The 21,027-nt window shown below is 42.2% G+C and overlaps 1 protein-coding gene across 1 annotated transcript; it reads left to right on the top strand.

Moving 5' to 3' along the window:
- Positions 1-19,373: 19,373 nt before the first annotated feature.
- LOC145401581 (uncharacterized) lies at positions 19,374-19,724 on the top strand. The gene has a single exon (XM_080273775.1). It carries the CDS (start codon positions 19,374-19,376, stop codon positions 19,722-19,724), a length of 351 nt encoding a protein of 116 aa, XP_080129901.1.
- The last annotated feature ends 1,303 nt before the right edge of the window (positions 19,725-21,027 follow it).

The raw sequence follows: 21,027 nt of genomic DNA, 5'->3' as shown, positions 1-21,027 counted from the left end.
GAGTAAATGATGAGAGTCATGCATTGACATTTTTAACAAGATTCCTGGAAGGCGTTTGGTACAGTACCTCATTGTGTGTTGGTGGCATAAACTTGTGCACTGGGAATTTATGGAGAATTAGTTGGATGGATGTAGAACGGGCCAACCAATAGACGCCAGATAATAGCAGTCATTACATTAAGCTCGAGCTAGTGAAGTGCCCCTGGGTTCAGTTATAGGTCCGTTATTATGTATTATTTATATCAACGATATAAATGTGGACATCATCAGTTGAACTGCAAATTTGTAAATGATTCAAAGCTAGGAGGTAATGAATCGTCACCCAAGAGGACAGAGCTACAGAGAGACATGGTATAATTCTCCTCTACGTCTACACGTAGAATATACTATGAAGTTCTGGTCAACAATCAGGAAGAAGGGCATCACAAAGTTTGAGAAAGTCCAGGTACAGCTGCTAAACTGAACCCATCCATCAGGCACACAGAGTATCAGAGAAAGGTGCACATACTGGATCTCCTTTTATTAGAAACCAAGAAGTAGTGCCAAGATACAGCAAACACGTCCCCGGCAGTCATCTTGGTGCTGATCTATAAACACAACAGAATATCTAGTCAAAGATGTCACATATCAAGTTTGGAGTAAATCAGATAAATATTCACGATTTTATACCTATTTGAAATTTTAGGCTGACATTGACCCCCCTACCGCTAACTGGGGGGGGGGGATGACCCCTCTGATGTAATAAGGCATGCTATAGGATGCGAAATTTGAAAAATGCACCTTCGGATGTCGATATAGCGAATTTGAAAGGAGTTATGGCAAAAAAACAATTTTTAACCATCCCCGTTTTTTTTACATGTTTGGGGCCTACAACCTGGGTTTTGGCCCAGTTTGGCCCAAAATTTAATCAGGTGATCAGAAGGTCATAGTCCATCATACCTCTAATTTTAGTCAAAATCGCATCAGCAGTTTTCGCGTGAAGTTGTTGCCAGACAGGTAGACAAACAAACCTAGTGAATATAATACCCGTCCCCGAGCCCCTCCATGGCAGGGAGAGGTAATAAGCATTTGTGCAGGCAGCTAATTTAGGTTTCCAGATTCCTTTATGGATCTGAAAATGGCAACTACCAGTTCACGTTTAGCTTAACCCGCCCCGTCCCGGAGACGTGAATTCACGTCCTCACATGATGTGCACTCACATCCCGGAGACGTAGATTAACGCAGCAACATTGCAAGGTCCCTAATTTGCACAATTTTCAATTTTCGTGAGTGATTTTTGGCACGTATACACGGGACACCTTCCTCTACAAGATGCCAGGCCTCCCCGCCCCCCCTGCCTGACCTTTTCTCAGCAATTCACCTGTTATCAGTGACCTGGCCAGTAAAGCCATGTCATGCCACGGTACGAAATTCAGGGCCAGAGTGATTCCCCAATCGATGACAATGTGGAGGACAAACATTAGAGGAAGAAACAGTCAGAAATGATGATCAGGTAATGTGGCAAAAAAAGGTCAGGAATGGTGATGAGGTGGTGAGTGAAACAATGCTTATAATGCCTATATTACTGTTTGAAAACCAATATACTCTCGTACTACATATAAATTCGTACCAAGTAAATAAATAAATACCGTTTATGAGTGGTGTGAAATAGTTATCCTCCCATAGAACTCGTTTTCTTTGGTGCCAGCATGATAGAAAACCCTGTAAGGTAAGGAGGCACTCCTACCTGGGTCGAGTATTTTAAACCTCAGGTGAGCAATTTCTCTATGAATTTTCGATGTTTCTCACCAAAAGCGAATGTTTGAGCCAAAAAAAAAAAAAAAAAGTCCAAAAATGTCGGGACTCGGGCGTACCACTGCCCAGAAAACGTTGGGATGGGGTGGGTTAAGTACCAAATTGGCAAAGAATCATAGCCGGAAGCTTGATTTCATGCGATTTTGCCATGATACATTAGGTATCGTCTTCGTGTACAAGACCTGTAATACCTGAAATCAGCTAGGGGCAAAAGTAGTCGACAATTTCACGATAGAGCAGTTGATGACACAGTTAGACAAACTTTAATAGCCCTAATTTAGTGATATACTGAAGGTTTCCTCCCTTCCTGAAAAATATCTTAGCTCAACCTTTACCCCCTCAGTTAGCTGCACTTCCTTTTCCGTGCCTGTGCTGCGGGTTGGTGATGTGAGTGGGGAGAGGCATCATCTTTAGTATACTGTTTATTCATTGTTCGTGTTGCTTCGTGACCTGGTAACTTCATTCTTGGTACCTCCTCGGTACGGGTTGTAAGACCTTTTAAAGAACTACTTCTCTCTCTCTCTCTCTCTCTCTCTCTCTTCCATATGTATGATGCCATGATGAAGACCGTGAACCAACTAGCCTAGATGTTTCTTCTTAGATGCTGGGATGATGTTAGAGTCCTCTTTGCCCCAGTTTATAAGGATTTCACTGTAAGTTCAGGAATATCAGCACATGGTTGTATTCATCTGTTTGTCTACAAAACTGTCTATTTGTCCAAATCAGTAGCACCCTTTACTCCCATGACACAAAGGGTAAAAACTTGCGTCATTTTTGGCCGCGCAACTTAAAATGTTACCCCACATTTCCTCTACAATATCACTGCTTCAAGGTACTTAAAACTTTGAGGCTCCTGTGACTCTCTGTGACCTAAGGAAACTTGTCTGGTGCTAGCTGGAATAGAATAATTGAGTTCCCCTACAATGAGAGGGTTAATGGTGTCAGTGACAACATTCCTGGTCACCTATGAAACATTTTCAGGTTAGTAAAGTCGTCTGGCGGTACCTAGAAAAATTCGAGAGAAGACAAGACCTTGGGTGTTAACCCCTACACCGCGGGGTTGTTTTTGCGCCCCTTGCGCGTCCTGCCAGGATATTCGCGCTCTGACTGAGATTTTAAGAATACTTGCCAAAATTCAGGTACTAGTTCTAGAAAATTAATATTATATAAGCATATGGCACATACCTTCAGCTTTCCCCTGGGATGTTTGTTGGGCCTTCGTCGTCTACCGTAGGACTTGTGAAGACTTCTGAAGTTGGGTAACGAAGTCTCCACTTTACACTTCCCGTAATATGGTTACCACTGCCTGATATTATAACTACAAACACTATTCTATGAATTTCAAGTAGTTTGGAATCCATATCCCAAAAATAAAACACTGTGAAAGCAATGAAAATTACGAGCGCATACGAGCTTTCCTCCCATGCTGGTTCCCCGATGGTATTCTGAGGCGGAGCTGTCGTTTATTATTTATAAACACACTCACACTTTATATTCCTAGTACTTTATTACACTTATTTATATATACAATATTTATTTATAAGTTTCTTCAAGTACTAGTAGTTTATTTTCACTCCAGGCATTCACTTTCTCGTCCTGTATACTAGCATTGAGAGCGAATCTGTCACTTTCACTTTCATAACTCCTAGTATTCATACATGCTAGAGTGAAACTTTCACTTTCATTACTCCTAGTATATATACTCGTGTTCTTATATTACTACTCATTTACATTTCTGTTTACATTCTCTATTTTATTTACGTTATTTACATTTCTATTTTATTTACATTATGTTATGCACTGTCACTTGCAGTAACTTATAAAACTATTTCCCACTGTTCACTTATATTTACATTCATTGCTTTCACTTGTTGTTTACACATTACTTACACATTATTTACATTTACACTTGCACTGTTTTAGAGTCACCAGAAAGATCGTAGTCACTGTTCATCATTTTCATTGATAAATTAGCCAGTTCACGTTCCACAGCAGTCACTTAGCCCTTTACACCTTTCCACACAAGGTTTAGTAGGGGTAGAGGTCACAGGGCCCTTTGCATGGGGCTAAAAATTGGAGGAATTGAACAGGCGCGAATCCGATGTGGTTTCACCTTGAAAGACGACAGTAAACTGAATGCTGTTGCCTAGGGACAGTGAAGGGCTGCCAATGTCAGCGTGGTGGCAGCTACTTATATATACACTATGAAATGATTGGCAGGAAATTTAGACAATACATAATAAATTAGGTAGTTCCAGGTGAATGTAAATATCACTTAGGCTTCTCCCTTCCTTTCTTATATGTATTTTTATTATGAGAACAGGTCATACGGCATATTTCAAGGGGAAATAAACAGGGAAAATTAGCGAACGAGTGCACGTGAGGTGTTGCCAGGTGATAATTAGCTCATTCCAGATGTATGGCAGTATCATTTACCTTTTCTCTCTGTTTTATATATTATTTTGTATAAGAATAGGGCAAAGGGCACATTTCAATGGATAAAATGAGTGGAAAAATCTGTCCAGCATTTGTGTAGCGCAGCGCAGCTGGTCACGCGGGAGGAGAGGGTAATGGAGGGGAGGTAAGGAGGGGGGGGGAGTCAAGGACAGGAAGAATGGGAGTACAGGTGACATTAGCAGAACTGAGTATAGCTGGACACTGGTAGTACTGATAGATAATACAAGCCACCACTTGAAAGCCCGGGCAAATTCAAAATAACATAGAATCACAAAAGTGATGCCCTGCGGTGATCTCTTGCTCCCGAGCATCACGAAAGTGACGCCTCGCGGTTAAGGGGGTAATGATAGTCTCTAGCCCATGACACACCATTCTCCCTCATAGCATACCTTAACAAACCCCTCACTTTGGTGCTCTTGTAACTGATTTTTATTTTCTTGATTTAGGAAAATTTATTTATGACACCAGTTTGAATACAGAACCGTGACTGGATTAACCTTGAGGTACCACAGTTGCAGAAATTGATATCTTCTGTTTTTAGTTCATACATTCAGGCTTTCTGATAACCTTCACATTATTCTCTTTGGACTTTGTAACTTCACATTTTTCATTAACCCCTTAACTGCGGGGCGTCACTTTCGTGACGCTTGGGAGCAAGGGATCATACCGCAGGGCATCGCTTTTGTGATTCTGTGTTATTTTGAATTCACCAGGGCTTCCAAGTGGGGGCTTGTATCATCTATCAGTACTGCCAATGTCCAACACTAGTCAGCACTCCTAATCTCATTTGTACTCCCATCCATTGTTGACAATTTAGCCATTTCTCCCCGTTCTTGACTCCCCTCCCTACCCCCCCTCCATTACCCTATCCTCTCGCCTGCCCGGCCGTGCTACGCTAAGTAAATCTTCCCTGGAATTTTTCACTGATTTCATCCATTGAAATAAGCCCTATGCCCTATTCTTATACCAAATAATATATACAAGAAAGAAATAAGGTAAGTGAGAGTGCCATACACCTGGAACTGGCTAATTATCACCTGACAACACCTCACGTGCACTCGTTCGCTAATTTTCGCTGTTTTTTTCCCCTTGAAATATGCCGTATAATCTATTTTCGTAATAAATATACATGTAAGGAGGGAAGGGAGAAGCCTAAGTGATATTTACATTCACCTGGAACTACCTAATTTATAATGTATTGTCTAGATTTCCTGCAAGTCATTTCAGTGCTATACATAGCTGTTTCAAGAGCTAACATTGGTAGTACTGAATATCCCCTAAGTAGGCCTCTACCCCGGCCCTCCCTTATCAGTTTACTCTCATCTTCCGAAATGGAGGTACGTCTGTTTCCTCTTGCTAACTTCAGGGACTTTTTCACCCCCATGCAAAGGGCCCTGTGACCTTTACCCCCTACTAAACCTCGTGTGGAAAGAGGTAAAGGGCTGACAATTGATAAAAGAGTGACTAGGATCTTTCTCTTGAGTAAAACAGTGCAAGTGGAATTGTAAATAAAGTGTAAATAATGTGTAAACAGCAAGCGAAAGTAACGAATGTAAATATACGTCAACAATGGAAAATAGTTTTATAAGTTACTTCAAGTGAAAGTGCATAACACAGTGTAAATGAAACAGAAATGTAAATAACATAAATAAAATAGAGAACGTAAATAGAAATGCAAATGAGTAGTATTATAAGAATACGAGTATATACCCTAGGAGTAATGAAAGTGAAAGTTTCACTCTAGCATGTCTGAATACTATGAGTTATGAGAGTGAAGATGAAAGTGACATTCACTCTCAATGCTAGTATACAGGACGAGAAAGTGAATGCTACCTATTTACTGAAAGAAATTGAATCCCTACAGTGACAATAAACTAGTACTACTGAAGGAAACTTATGGATAAAGACTGTAGATATATATAAGTGTTATATAGTAATAGAAATATAAAGTGTGAGGGGTTTTATGAATAAATGACAGAGTACCAAGAGTGAACTAGCGCAAGTGCGACGGTCAGACGCGCTCGTAATTTTCATTGCTTTCACAGTGGGTTTTTTTTTGGAGTATGGATCCCAAACTACTTGAAAATCATAGAGTAGTGTTTATAGTGTTAATATCTGGCTGTGGTAATCATATTACTGGTTGTCGGGATGTGTAAAGTGAAGACTTCGTTACCCAACTTCAGAGGTCTCCACAAGTCCTACGGTAACTGACGAAGGTTCAACAAACATTCCAGGAGAAAGCTGAAGGTATGTGCCATAAGCATATGTAATCTTAATATTCTAGGACTAATAACTGATTTTTGGCAAATATTTTCTGAGAGTCTGTCGGAGCCCGAATAACCCCGCGGCACACGCAAAACATCGGTAAACATGCCCGCGGTGTAGGGGTTAAGGTTTTATATATTTTCAGGTTTTGCCCTATAAACTTACTCCTGACTTCGCAATTTGCCCGCCAACCCTTTTAATTACACTCACACTTTCCTCATGCGCTTTCTAATGCCTTGGCAATTTACCCTGCAGATAACCTTCACTATTTTCTCATAAGAGTCTATTTTCTTCACATTTGGCCATTCAAACTTCTCTTACTTTCACAAACTTCTATTACCTTCACATACATTGCCCTTCAGACCTTCTGTTACGATCATACCTTTAGAATTTGTCCTACAGACTTTGCCCATCAATCTTCTTTTACCTTCACACTTTGTGCTTCAGACCATGCATGGTTGACTATGGTGACTTTGTACCCCAAGCCCTCAAGACCAGCGAGAACCCAACCCTCTACACCCTGGGCCAGAAGCTATGGTTCGATCCCAACCCTCTCAACCCAACCGACCCCTATGGCTACCTGCTTGAGAAGGTTCTAGCCAACACTCACGCACTGCTCGTCTCACGTGACTACCTCATCATCACACAGAGTAGGAAGAAGCTCACTAGGAAAACGTACATCATGGAAGAGAAGGTGGGTCGATACTCTATTGCCTTTCATCTAACCTGACGAAGATCACTAACCGCAATCCCTTTCAGCTTAACTGAAGGCCAAGTGTTGTCCTATTGGAGGATGGATTTGACTGGTAACCAAAGAGGTTCACTCTTACCTCATGACTAAGACTTACTGCCTTCATATAACTTTGGGGTATTCAGCTTATGGAGTGGCCCATTTCCATAAAAAAAAATAATAATAAGTTAGCCCATCAGAACGATAAAGAGTTTCTATTTTCTTCTTGCTATCTCAAGATACTTAAATTCAGCTCAGGAGGGTAAGAGTAAATCTCTGTTATACCCCAGCATGACAACAAAGCAGGAACAGTCCAGTTTTTTTGTAAGATTGATTGTTTTGTGATTGTTATGATTATTAACCTATCTGCACTGCACCCAGTGCATTTTCAAAAATTAATAAGGAAGGGAACCCTGGGGTAGGGACCTATTAGTTTCGCGACTATGAACCAACAGGTGGAGAGTGGTACACCTAGCACCCTTCCAGCAAAATCCCTCACACAGGAACTCTGGGAGCTAATGGTTTAACCCTGGAACATGATCGTGGGATAGAATTTACCTGATGCTGTTTATTTTTATGCTCACTAAGTGGCCCAAGGCATCAGGGTCCTGGCCTTTCCGGTAGCTTCATTTGGCTGTGAGTTGCTGTGGGGGAAGGTAGTGTCTCTGTGCTCTCTCACTTGTGGTGCCGTGTAGAGTGGGATTTGGGTAATACCTTCCCCAGTGCCATGTGGACCAACAAATATGTTGGGGTAATATATGACAGAGTTGGCAATGGGCCTTATCAGGCCATGGGCAGAAAAGAGGCTCAGCAGTGTCAAGATGTCAAGAGACCTCAAGAAGTTGATAAGCACTGCCTGCAACACCCCTCTACCTGCAAGTGCTGCTGATCCTGACCCCGGCCTCCAGGTGCTGGCAGACAGTAGAGATCCCATGGTGCGGTGTTCACTGTGTCTGAGGGCCAATGACAGGAAGACATGACACAGATGCAAGACATGTGGACGCCCAGTGTGCCCACGCCACAGCTGCCCTGTCTGTGTGGATTGCTCGCAGCAATATAGGTATGAACTTTGAAATCAGTCACTTAGTGTTCATTTGCAAGGACAAATAATTTTTAGAGCACATACATCTTTTTTTTTTTTTAATATCAAGAAAATCCTTCTATAAGTTATCGTTCATTTACAATGATAAAATATATAAAACAAGAATTGTAAACAAATTTTTATAGCACGTACAGCTCCGGTCAGATTTTGGTGATACAGTCAGCACTGCCAATGCCAAAGCGTCTGGGTTCAGAGTTCAAGAATTTCGACTCGCGTATCTGACATACACACACACACACACACACACACACACACACACACACACACACACACACACACACACACACACACACACACACACACACACACACACACACACACACACACACACACACACACACACACACACACACACACACACACACACACACACACACACACACACACACACACACACAGAATATACACCTAAGGCATGTTAACAGACTTTGACGGAGCGTCTCCCTATCTCATTACAATCATGACCAATATTTCTATGAAATATGTAGTCTACATACTTCTATATATGTAAAAGACTAGGGATTTTATTATTACGTTATTCCCATGTCACATGAATTAATGTGGTTAGGCAACACAGTATTATATTTACCCAGAATACGTCCTATGATTGTATAGTCATAGCTTGGAAACGCTGACAGGTAACATTTTATAATATGTCTTGCCCATTGCAATTGATGTTTTAATCTCAAACTACACTTGTGTAGTTTAATTGATGATGAAAGTATAGTACACCTGTGTCCCGTGAGTAGGCTATGAAACACACGGATGGTCGGGTCTCCTTGCATATTGTCTAAGCTACGGGTTTCACATAAATGACGGATGCGACCAGAAGATGGATAAGCGTCTTATTTTAAATTATGATCAGTAAAGTGAAATCAGTATATTGTTTTCTCTCTTAACAATATTATAATCATAATAATAATCACTGAAGGAGATGAAAGACTCAATTGCACTGATATTTACTATTACCATACTTAACCCATCACGTACCAAGCTATTTTGCACCTCCGAAGGTATTTTCGAAATTTTTTTTTTTTTGGCTAAAACCTCCGTGTTTGGTGAGAAACATCGAAATTTTATAGAGAAATCGCTCACATGAGGTTTAAAATACTCGATCCAGGTAGCAGTACTTCCTTACCTAACTGGGTTTTCTAACAGGCTGGCACCAAAGAAAACGAGTTCTATGGGAGGGTAACTATTTCACACCACTCATAAACAGTATTTATTTATTTACTTGGTACGAATTTATATGTAGTACGAGAGTATATTGGTTTTCAAACAGTAATATAGGCTTTATAAGCATTGATTCACTCACTAACTCATCACTATACCTGACCTTCTTTTGCCACATTACCTGATCATCATTTCTAACTGTTTCTTCCTCTAATGCTATGTAAACTTTGTCCTCCACATTGTCATCGGTTGGGGAATCACTCTGGCCCTGGATGTCTTTATTGGCCATGTCACTGGTAACAGGTGAATTGCCGAGACAATGCCGTGCGAGGGGGGGGGGAGGTTATGTGGTGTAAGGCATTGTCCCTGCTTGGGATCTTGTAGAGGAATAGAGGAAGGTGTCCCGTGTATACATACAAAAAATCACGCACGAAAATTGAAAACTGTGCAAATTGGGGACCTTGCAATTGCATGATGTACCAGTACATCGTCGGGACTGGCAAATGCAAAATGTTGCAACGTACCTATACGTCGACGGGACGTCTCTGGTTAATACCCAGTCCACCCACCATTTTTCTCAATAATTTTTTGTAGCCTCTGTGTCACTGATGCCACTTGCGTTTGCATCGTCTGGCCTGTACCTGTGATACTCCCACTGCCGTTGAACGTGAGCCATCAGGGTGTTGGTATTTTTCTCAATTTCCATTTCCCTGCTGCTGATAATTCGGGCCCACACATGCTCAGTGACATTCTTGTCAGCTCCTTTGCTGGGCCAATGAAGGAGCTGAAGGGTTGTCCTGCCTCTGAAACCACCTCTGTACAGCGTGAGTAGTGTGGATTGGGCATTTATCTTGAATGAAGAGAACGGGCCCAGGAGGAAAAGGATAATCTCTTTCTCAGAGGAAAGGCACGAAACACTCCTCTAGAATTTCTGTGTATTTGTTAGCTGTGAATCGACCTTCTATTTGAAACACGTCACACATGCCGTATTGACACACCCAGTCCCAGACATTGCATGTGACGTGACCAGAGCGGGCCTCCTCCAGAATGTTGGGTCGGTTGTAGTGGCAGGAGTAAATAAGCGTGATATTATTGTCCTCTCGTATCAGTCATCAGTAATATACAGTACTTTCTAAGTGGCATTATGGGTGTGCATTTAAATAAATATACAGTATTAATATTTTACCTTTATATGGATTGGTGCAAAAGAGTCAACTAAATTATTACCAAAGAGCCATGATGCACATAGTTTTCATTGTTGGCATAACACAATATGCATATAGCGAAAGTAACTAAAGGTTTCTGTCGTGGTCAAATGCCACACTATTCAACTCTGAAAGAATATTCATCGGATATATATATATATATATATATATATATATATATACATATATATATATATATATATATATATATATATATATATATATATATCTATTGCCAGACGCCTCAATCCCGTTTGGGGTGGCCACAAACAAATCGCCTCCAAGTCGCCCTGTCTCCCGCCATTTCACTGCCCTGCTCCCAACTAACCCCCCCCGCGCTCATATACCTCTCCACCCCATCCCTCCATCTCATCCTCGGCCTCCCCCTCCCTCTTCCCCCGTCCACCTCACTCACATACACTCTCTTCGTCAGTCTTTCACCCTCCATCCTCTCGACATGGCCAAACCACCTCAGTGTGTTCCTCATAACGCTTCCTATCACATCAACATCCACACCACAACGCTCCTTTATATCCTCATTCGTCAGCCTGTCTCTCCACGTGACTCCACAGGCTCCTCTTAAATAACTCATTTCCACTGCTCTCACTCTTGACTTGTGTCCTTCCAACAATGTCCAAGCTTCACTTCCGTACGTTAGAGTTGGTATCACAATACTGTCATGTAGTACCTTTTTCACTTCCATGCTCACTTCCCTGTTTCTTATCACTGCTTTCAAGGAACCAGCAACCTTTCTTCCCTGCTGTACCCTTTCAAGCACTTCACCCTCCAAACCTCCATCCTTACTCATCACACTACCCAAATACTTAAACATACTCACATTTTCCAATTCCTCACCATCTAACCTCACTGTACATTCACTAACTTCACCTCTCTCAAAGACCATCACTTTACTCTTCCCTACATTCACCTTTAGGTTCCGTTTCTTACACACTCTCTCAAACTCATCCACCAAGCCTTGCAGCTCCCCTTTGTCTTCACTCAACAACACAGTATCATCTGCAAACAACAGTACAGGGAGTTTCCAAACACTATCCTCTCTCACCAGGGCCACTCCAACATCCACTACCCTACCTTGTACCTCTTTTATTACCCCATCCATGTACAGATTGAAGAACCATGGAGACATGACACATCCCTGTTTCAAACCAACTTTCAAAGAGAAAAATTCACTTAGTTCACCATCCACACGCACTGCAGCCTTCGCACCATCGTACATACTCTTCACAGCATTCAACAACTTCCCATCTACTCCATATATTCTTAACAGTTTCCACAATCCTTGTCTATCCACCCTGTCATATGCTTTCTCCAAATCCATGAAAGCCGCATACAACTTCTTTCCCTTCCCGAGAAACTTTTCCACTAAAGATCTAAGAATGAATATCTGATCTACACAACCTCTTCCCTTCCTAAAGCCTCCCTGTTCTTCTCCAACTAATTTCTCTGTTCTTTCTCTAACTCTGTCTATAAGTATCCTACCATACACTTTTCCTATTATACTAAGAAGACAAATGCCCCTATGATTACCACACACTTCTTTTACCCCTTTTCCTTTGTACAAGGGAATAATTATACCTGACTTCCAATCCTCCGGGACTCTACCTTCCTCCCAGGCCAATCTGCACATCTTCCACATCCATTCTACTACTATCTCTCCCCCATGCTTCAGCATTTCACCACACACTCCATCAATTCCTGGGGCTTTCCCCGATTTAACTTTCTTCATTGCTTCCACAACTTCTATCCTACTGATTTCTTCCTGTCTTCTCACCTCCCTCCTTCTCCCAGCCATTCCCCAGCCACTTATACTCGCATTACTTCCATCCTCTACGTTCAACAATTCCTTAAAGTGTTCTCTTCATCTGCTCACTTTTTCTCCCTTCTCCACTAGTAATCTACCATTTTTATCTTTCACTCCCCTGCTAACTTCACTTCCACCCTGTCTTACTCTTTTCACTTCTCTCCAGAACATTTTCTTACAGTCCCTCCACTTTACACTCAAATTCCTTCCAAATTTCTCATCCACTCTCTTCTTACTCTCTCTTACTAATCTTTTCACCTCTCTCTTCCTTTCCACATATAACTCTCTCTTCCGCCTCTCAACTTCATCCACGCCCCTATTTCTCACCCATTCATTGTATGCTTTCTTCTTTTGTGTCACAGCCTGTTTCACCTCTTCAGTCCACCACGCTGTTCCTTGCACCCCCCTCCGCCTTCTTTTTCTTCCACACACCACATCACATAATATATATATATATATATATATATATATATATATATATATATATATATATATATAATCATCAGCCGTTTGAGTATCCACTGCAGGATCGGCCTATCCCGACCGAAGTAGGGACGATACAGCCTATGTATCTGAACCAAGTGGCTTAGTCTATCTGGTGATTGTATGTAGGGGTAGAAGTACCTCTAAGTGTGATTGTAGTGTTGTACTGGCTTTGGATGTGTGTGCAGTCTGTGAAACAAGTGTAATCGGCCCGCACAAGCCGACTGGGTTCAAATATACTTTACAGTATGCGACACTGGTTCAACTACAGCACCCCTGGTGTCCGCCAAAGCAGTACATGGCCGGGAGAAGGCTTCCAAAGTTTATTACCCTGGCTGGGCGCAAACCCTCGCTCTCCAGTGTATGAAAACGCACACTTTACCACTGTACCACAGAGCCCACACATATATATATATATATATATATATATATATATCCATCATCCAATCCTATGTTGCCCCATAAGGAGCGTAGGAGCCCAGGTATCCATCATCCAATCCTATGTTGCCCCATAAGGAGCGTAGGAGCCCAGGTATCCATCATCCAATCCTATGTTGCCCCATAAGGAGCGTAGGAGCCCAGGGCTAGGCAAGTTGGTCCTGACATTTAAGATGAGAGTGACCAGCCTCATTCATCCCTGAGTGGCATTACGTGAATAGTAAACTCCAACCATCCATTGGATATAAGCCTACACCGGCTCAATCCGATTGGAGTGCCGTAATTACCCACTAAACCACCAGGTGCCATAATCTGGTTACATGGTTACCATCCAGTGTAGTAAATGGTTTCCTGGTGTACAGGAAACCATTTGGCTTGTCACTCAGCGTAGAGTCACCCACAGGCAGAAGGAAGAGGAAAGAATGAAGGAAAGAAAGACAGAAAAGGGAGTGTACAGTCACCCGTAGGCAGAAGGATGAGGAGAGAATGAAGGAGAGAGAGACAGAGGAGGATGGAAGGAAAGAAGGATGGAGGAGAGGAAAGGGCAGACACCCGAGAGCAGCGTATATAATTAAAGTCGTGCAAGGGAGAGAAGAAGACGGCGCAATGTGATAAGGGGGGTGTTGCAACACAGGTCACCCAGACCCTGTGCGTACGAAACGGCCATTTTTGTTTTATTTTTCCATGTGCTTTGGAACGGCCACAACGTTGGGTCACAGTAAAAGGTGTTTGGAGTGTAAATGTGATGCGCGTGTGATCCCTTAATCGCCTCATCCCGCCAAGGCGGGGTCACAATAAACCAGAAAACTAAAACAACCATGCAGACTCTGGTCACATTTGCATCACATCCACACTTTCAACACCATAATACGTTTTACAGTATTTAAATCTGTGATTATTAATTTACAATAAAGCCGTATATATTGCAAGACTGTCGACAGTTCATATCTTACCATGTATTATCCCTCCTCCAACAATAGACAATGCCATGGGAACTAGAGGAGAAATGCTTCTCATCTGTAAAGATGGCTCTGCTCCATAAGTCATCATCCTGCTCAACATGGAGCTGTGCAAAAGCCGGTCTTCCTGCATAGTGCTGGTCCATCAGCTGTTCCTTCTGAGCTGGGGTGCGATGGTGTATTCCAGGGCGATGTAACCTTCTCACAGTTCTGGCTAACACTTCTAACTGCAAGTCATGCCTGATTGCCGCTGCGTTGGTAAGAGGGTTAGCTTCCGCTGCCACAATAATGTTCCCATCCTCTACTGGTGTCGTCTTCCTTAAGGCTCCTGTTTTCTCTAAGAAATGGAGTTTGCTGTAAACCCAACAAGTTTGTGATGCATTTACGGAGGTGTTCTCAAACGTTACTATTATAGCTTGCGTGGGTCCTATTCCTAATGACTATGGAAGGTTTTAGTGCATCTGTCCGACTCCGTGAAACCTGAACGATCTGCATATGCAGTATCGTTTCACGGGGCGAACGTCACTCTCTCACCTTGTCAGAGCCACTCAGCGGGGGGTTGGGGGGTTGTTGCCATATGCAGGTCGCTTGGTTTTATCAGTCTCGACGATTGGACTAGTTACTACTTCATGTGCTAACACTGTCACCTCCATAGAATCCACGAAAGTTTGACAACACATTGTTAACCAGTTGGGACAATTTCCTTATTGATATTACCGACAGAGGAAAGTGTGAACAGGACTGTTTATATTATTGTATACACCCATGTATTTTCTCCTCATCCCTTATCTGTTTTATCAGTGCTTACCCCTATTTCGCTAACACTGGTGGAAGAGGAATCACGTAACATAAATACTGTATGTCGCATAATATGAATCGTTTTGTAATGTTAATGGATCCTAAATGTAATCGATAGTTTAATCACCAGCTATGCTTAATGTGTAAAACAATGATATGGATTTGTAGTCAAAAGGTATGTGGAAAAACTATTCATCTCCTTTGCATTTCATATAACATGGTCATTTGAGAGCGGGAGGGTGGGAGAGATGATAAGGTTATCAGAAGACTAAAGAGGAAGCCAGAGCTACAATGCGTTTTGCTCACGTCTTTGCTACAGCCAGGTTTGGATGCACTAAATAAACATAGATAACATGTAAATATGAACTACTAGTATACATTAATGTTACTGTAAGTCATACTTTGCCGTGAACAACAACAGCACGCTTAACAGCTTAACACAGACCATTCTTTACTCCAACCCCATTACTGACAGGACTAAACCTCTGATACCCTACACTACCCCACCATCAACCAGTAATGCAGGTCACGAGACAATTGTTGATGGTTGTAGATGTAATCGCAGATAATTTGTATTTTCGTAGAATATGAATATCTATATATTGAAAATTTCAATATAATAACTGTAACCTCATAGGTAAAATATTTATAACTGTTCACATACACTATATCTTATGTATACTGGCATGGGCATCCGGAGGGGGAGGGGACAAGGAGGGCAGTTGCCCCGCCTTGGAATTCGACGGCTTCAGTTCTTGTTCAAGGATGATTGAGTGATTTGACTCAGTTCATGCATTCTGTCACTATGCATTTGATGTAAGTCATGTAACTCACGTAAGTATATGCCTTTGCCTAGTGGGAGTGTGTGCATTTTGATAAAACTGCACATATATGTATAATTTCTCTCATTTCCCCCCCCCCCTTACAAAAAATCATGCGGGCGGCCCTGCGTACTCGTACTATAACAAATCCAAGTATGCACATAGAACTTAAAGACCTTACACAGGTCGTTTATGTTTCCATTGGTGTTCCACCTCGTAATCCACTTAGCGACGGTCCTTGGTGCCAGGCCAAGTCGGTGAGCGATAGCACGTATGGACAGCCCACTCTCGCGTAGAGCGATGATGCTGCCTCTCAACTCCAGGTTTTGCTCCTTTCTGTTCATACCGGATTTTCCCGGGGACTGGTAACGCCAAGATCCGTATGATACAAAGAAATCTCGGATGATTTCCTCCCTCCTTCCCTGTCTATCAGTGTCAGACACGCGAGTCGAAATTCTTGATCCAATGCAAACGTTTCTGGCATCATTAACGCGGAGGCTACAGAAAGTGATTGTGAAAAATGGTGGGTGGACTGGATATTACGTATGGTAATAGTAAATACAAAGCAACAGAGTTTTTCATCCTCTTCAGTGTTTATTATTACGATTATAATATTATTAAGGGAGAAAACAATATACTGATTTCACTTTACTAATCATAATATAAAATAAGACGCTTATCCACGTTCTGGTCGCATCCGTCATTTATGTGATTAACCCGTAGCTTAGACAAAATGCCAGGAGACCCGACCATCCGTGTGTTTCATAGCTTACTCACGGGACACAGGTAGTACTATACTTTCATCATCTATTTAACTACACAAGTGTAGTTTGAAATTAAAACGTCAATTGCAATGGGCAAGGCATATTGTAAAATGTTACCTGTCAGCGTTTCCTAGCTATGACTATACAATCATAGGATGTATTCTGGGTTAACATAATACTGTGTTGCCTAACCACATTAATTCATGTGACATGGGAATAACGTAACAATATAACCGCTAGTCTTTTACATATATAGAAGTATGTAGATTACATATTTCATAGAAATATTGGTCGTGATTGTAATGAAAAAGGGAGACGCTCCGTCAATGTCCGTTACCATGCCTTAGGTGTATATATTGTGTGTGTGTGTGTGTGTGTGTGTGTGTGTCAGACACGTGAGTCGAAATTCTCGAACTCTGAACCCCAGACGCTTTGGCGTTGGCAGTGCTGACTGTATCACCAAAATCTGACAGGAGCTGTACGTCTTTTTTTATTTTCAAGAAAATCCCCCTATAAGTTATTGTTCATATTCAGTGGTAAATAAATATAAAATAAGAATATTTTTTGCTCAAACGTAGTGTTTGGACTCTCGAAACATAAATATAATAATTTTTTTTTCATTTAGTGTTCAGACAATGATTAAAAACTGTAAAAAAAATATTTTCCAAAAGGGAATTTTTTGACAAAGGCAAAAAAACAAAACAAAAAAAACACACTTTTTTGACGCTCTGCCGTACTGTATCTACAGTACTGGCGCCAGGAGGTTGTGCTTCCAGGAGCTGAAGCCCCTATGACCTGGGTGTGTGTGGGTCGTCGGTCAACTCTTCAACTCAAGTCTTTGGCATTCCTCAGTTTTTTAGTATAGACATATGGTAAATTTAAGTGTTTTTGTAAATTTTCATGAGTAACCCCTAAAGTAAACAGTACACCTTATTAGTTATTAAAATAGCAGGGGAAAGGAAACTGGAGAAGCTGTACTTCTCATTTATTTTTTCAGATTAAATAAATTTAGATTCTAACTATGGATTTTTAATTTTCCAAAATGGAGTAAGATTTACCCCATAACCGTTTTAATATTAGTAAACCCCATGACCGAATTCCAGGGTAAAGGAAACAAAAGCATTCTAGGGCAGAAAGCTAATCGCCTGCCAAAACATGTTGTTGGCCGAGGTATAAGCTGCCTCGAAACTAAATTTGAAGATATTTTGACAGCAGATACATTCACACACACAGACACACACTGACAAAAATTATATCGCCTTGTCTTGCTAAAAACGCACGATAAAAATTCGCAAAACTTTATGGAATTCAGTCGCTGCATTTCACAAAAGCCAGTCCAGAGTAAAAATACTGTATATGGTGACTAGTATTCGGCCATCTTTGATCAAATTCTAACCAAAAGTAATAACCTTCTGCTTATCCACATAGTTGCTATTTCCTAAAGGTTTGATGAAAATTCATCAACAACTTTCCATGATATTTTGGGAACAGATACATATGTCAATACAAGCAGCCGACGGGTTTAATTTGATGGAGGGAGATATTGTAGGTGTATCATAGATCAACTGTTCATCACTAATGTTGGTAGTATAAAGTAGAGAGGTATTTAGGTAATCAGGATGACGGGTGAAAACCAGTGTTGATAAAGTCGTGAGGAGATGGATAGCTCTTTCCCACCAGTGTAGATGAAGTTACTGTCAATGATAGGGAGGAAGATTGTAAATGTATCATAGTTTTACGGTTGCCCCTCATCACCACGGAGATTAACATGGGCTGTTGCCAGTGAAATGGTGAGGCATCGAGTAGAGTAAACAGATAGGTTTCTCTCAACCTTATTTTCCCCCTCTGTGTATTCTTTTTTCGTAAATGAGGTGAGTTATATGCAGTCTTGGGTTACAGAGTTTATTGCACACTCCTACCCTGCCCTGATCAGGCTGGACGTCTCTGGTAACAGGATAGAACCTACAGTAACCTCCATCCACAACTTAACCAGTCTTAATGCCGCCTGTAATCTGCTGGCTGCCCCGCCCATCTTGACACCCACTCATCACCACCTGGATCTGAGCCACAACCAGCTGACGGGCGTCCCTGAGCTCATGGCGGCGCTGGAGGCTGTGGACCTTTCTCACAACTGCATGGAGGTGGTGGGTAAAGGCAGATTCCTATGGGCCAGGGGACTCCAACGGCTCAGTCTGGAGCAAAACCACATCACACAGCTCCATTAGCGGGAACTGACTGGACTACAGCACCTGCATACACTGGACCTGAGCCACACCCGTCAATGCGTCATTGCACCGAATGCCCTGCAGCTCCTCCATCACCTCTGCCACCTGCACATCAACCACAACCACCTGAAGGAGCTCGACATCCGCACCCTTGCCAGCCTCCCCGCCGATGCCCATGCCACACTGCACCACAACCCATGGTACTGCAACTGTCACCTCCTTAGACAACTGAAGAGGTGTTCCACTGTAAAGACTGTGGGCATAAGCGTGTGAGCCTCGAGTGTGTAGAATCTACACACTCGAGGCTCACTACACTGTAGATGGTGAATCTTTGGTGATGGCAGACTTGGTGCTGCAGACATCCATTAATGCTGTGTGCCTCAATGATGAGAATGATCAGGACTTGTCAGAGGAAGTAGAGGCTGATCCGGTTGATGCTGGTAATGAGATGCCGGACGCTGTGATGGTGGTGCCAGGTCTTGTGGTACTGCTACTGGCCAGATTGATAGTGGCACTCACCTACTGCCTCTATCATTGCCATCGCCGCACCATCACCACACGACTCACACCCTTCTGTGGCTTCTGCGGCTACTGCACCCCCAGTACCATCCACAACAACCATGAGCGCCACCGTAGGGACCAGCTATCGCAGATTGAGAATGATTCTGACACTGAGACAGAGTTGTGACAGTGCCAGGCAGTCAGGCAGGACATCATTGCGTTAGATGAACTTAAGAGGCCAAGTAATGGTGTTCCTGTTTGAATATGGAGATAAAGATTGCATAAGCTGAAAGAGGCCAAGTACTGTATTGGCTTAAAAAAAAGAGGGAGAAATAAAGATTACATGAAATGAACTAAAGTGGCCAATTAATGGTGTTGTAGTGGTAGGTGGTGGCGACCATCGTCCACTCACTTGATGTAGTGCTGCCTGCTTCTTCCTTAGCCTTTGTCATTCTTTTTCTGTGCCTACCCTCCTCCCTTCCTATTTCTCCCATCTTTCCTGTCACTTCTTATTGCTTTTCTTTCCTTTACAGGTGGCTTTACATTGAGTGACAAGCCAAATGGTTTCCTGTAAGCCAGAAAACCATTTACATCGCTGGATGGTAACCAAACCATACGTGCTCCCTACGTGTCAGTAAGTGGGTTGGTGGAGGGTTAGTGCCCCTGCCCATAAAACAAATTACTCAAAGTCAAATGGGTCATCCCTTATGGGATTGTGGTGTCTGGCAATAGACAGATAGATAGATATATCGAATTGTGATTGGCAGTGTAAAGTGACATGATGGCAAATCTCCTAGCTGACCCTTCTCCTGCCTTCTGCCCTTGGTTGTACTCTCAGGCTCTGACTATGCTTTCCGAAATCACAGAATATATACAACTTGGTGGGGATGTAGAGTCTGGTAGATTTCCATGGGTAGTATCGATGACATCAAATAACTGGCTTAAGCTGGTTAACCTGCTCATATAATGAAATTCTTGTACTGGCTATACTAAACAGAAATTGTTTGAGATACATTATGTGTTAAGACATTCTTGATGGTCTGGGACAACAGGATTGTTAATATACATCATGTCGATTGACATTCCTAGTGAGAAGCTGTGTATATTTCCAAGAGACACTATATACTGCACGTTGATAAATGAGATATATACAAGTACCTATAATCGTTACACATTTAAACTAATACATATGACATAATAACCTGCCGCGTCCCATTGTCGCATGGATACGTCACCAAATTTTGTCACAGTGACACCTGATGACGTATCCATACCTTTTGCACTTGCGAGGTCCATCATTTGCATATTTTTTGTTTTGCAGGTGATTTTTGGTAGGCATATGTGGGAGACCTTCCACTACCTCTCGTCAGGCAGGGATAATGCCTGGCCGCACCTGACTCCCCTCCCCCCGCATGCTATTTTCTTTGCAACTCATATGTTTGCAGCGACCTGGCTAGTAGACATGTTGCGCCAGTCTCTACAATGACGAA

The sequence above is a fragment of the Coenobita brevimanus genome, chromosome 56, assembly GCF_032717465.1.
Source record: "Coenobita brevimanus isolate Jiangsu-jjx chromosome 56, ASM3271746v2, whole genome shotgun sequence".
NCBI lineage: Eukaryota > Metazoa > Arthropoda > Malacostraca > Decapoda > Coenobitidae > Coenobita > Coenobita brevimanus.
The sequence above is the reverse complement of the archived record's forward strand: the minus strand, read 5'-3'. Positions and strand labels throughout refer to the sequence as shown.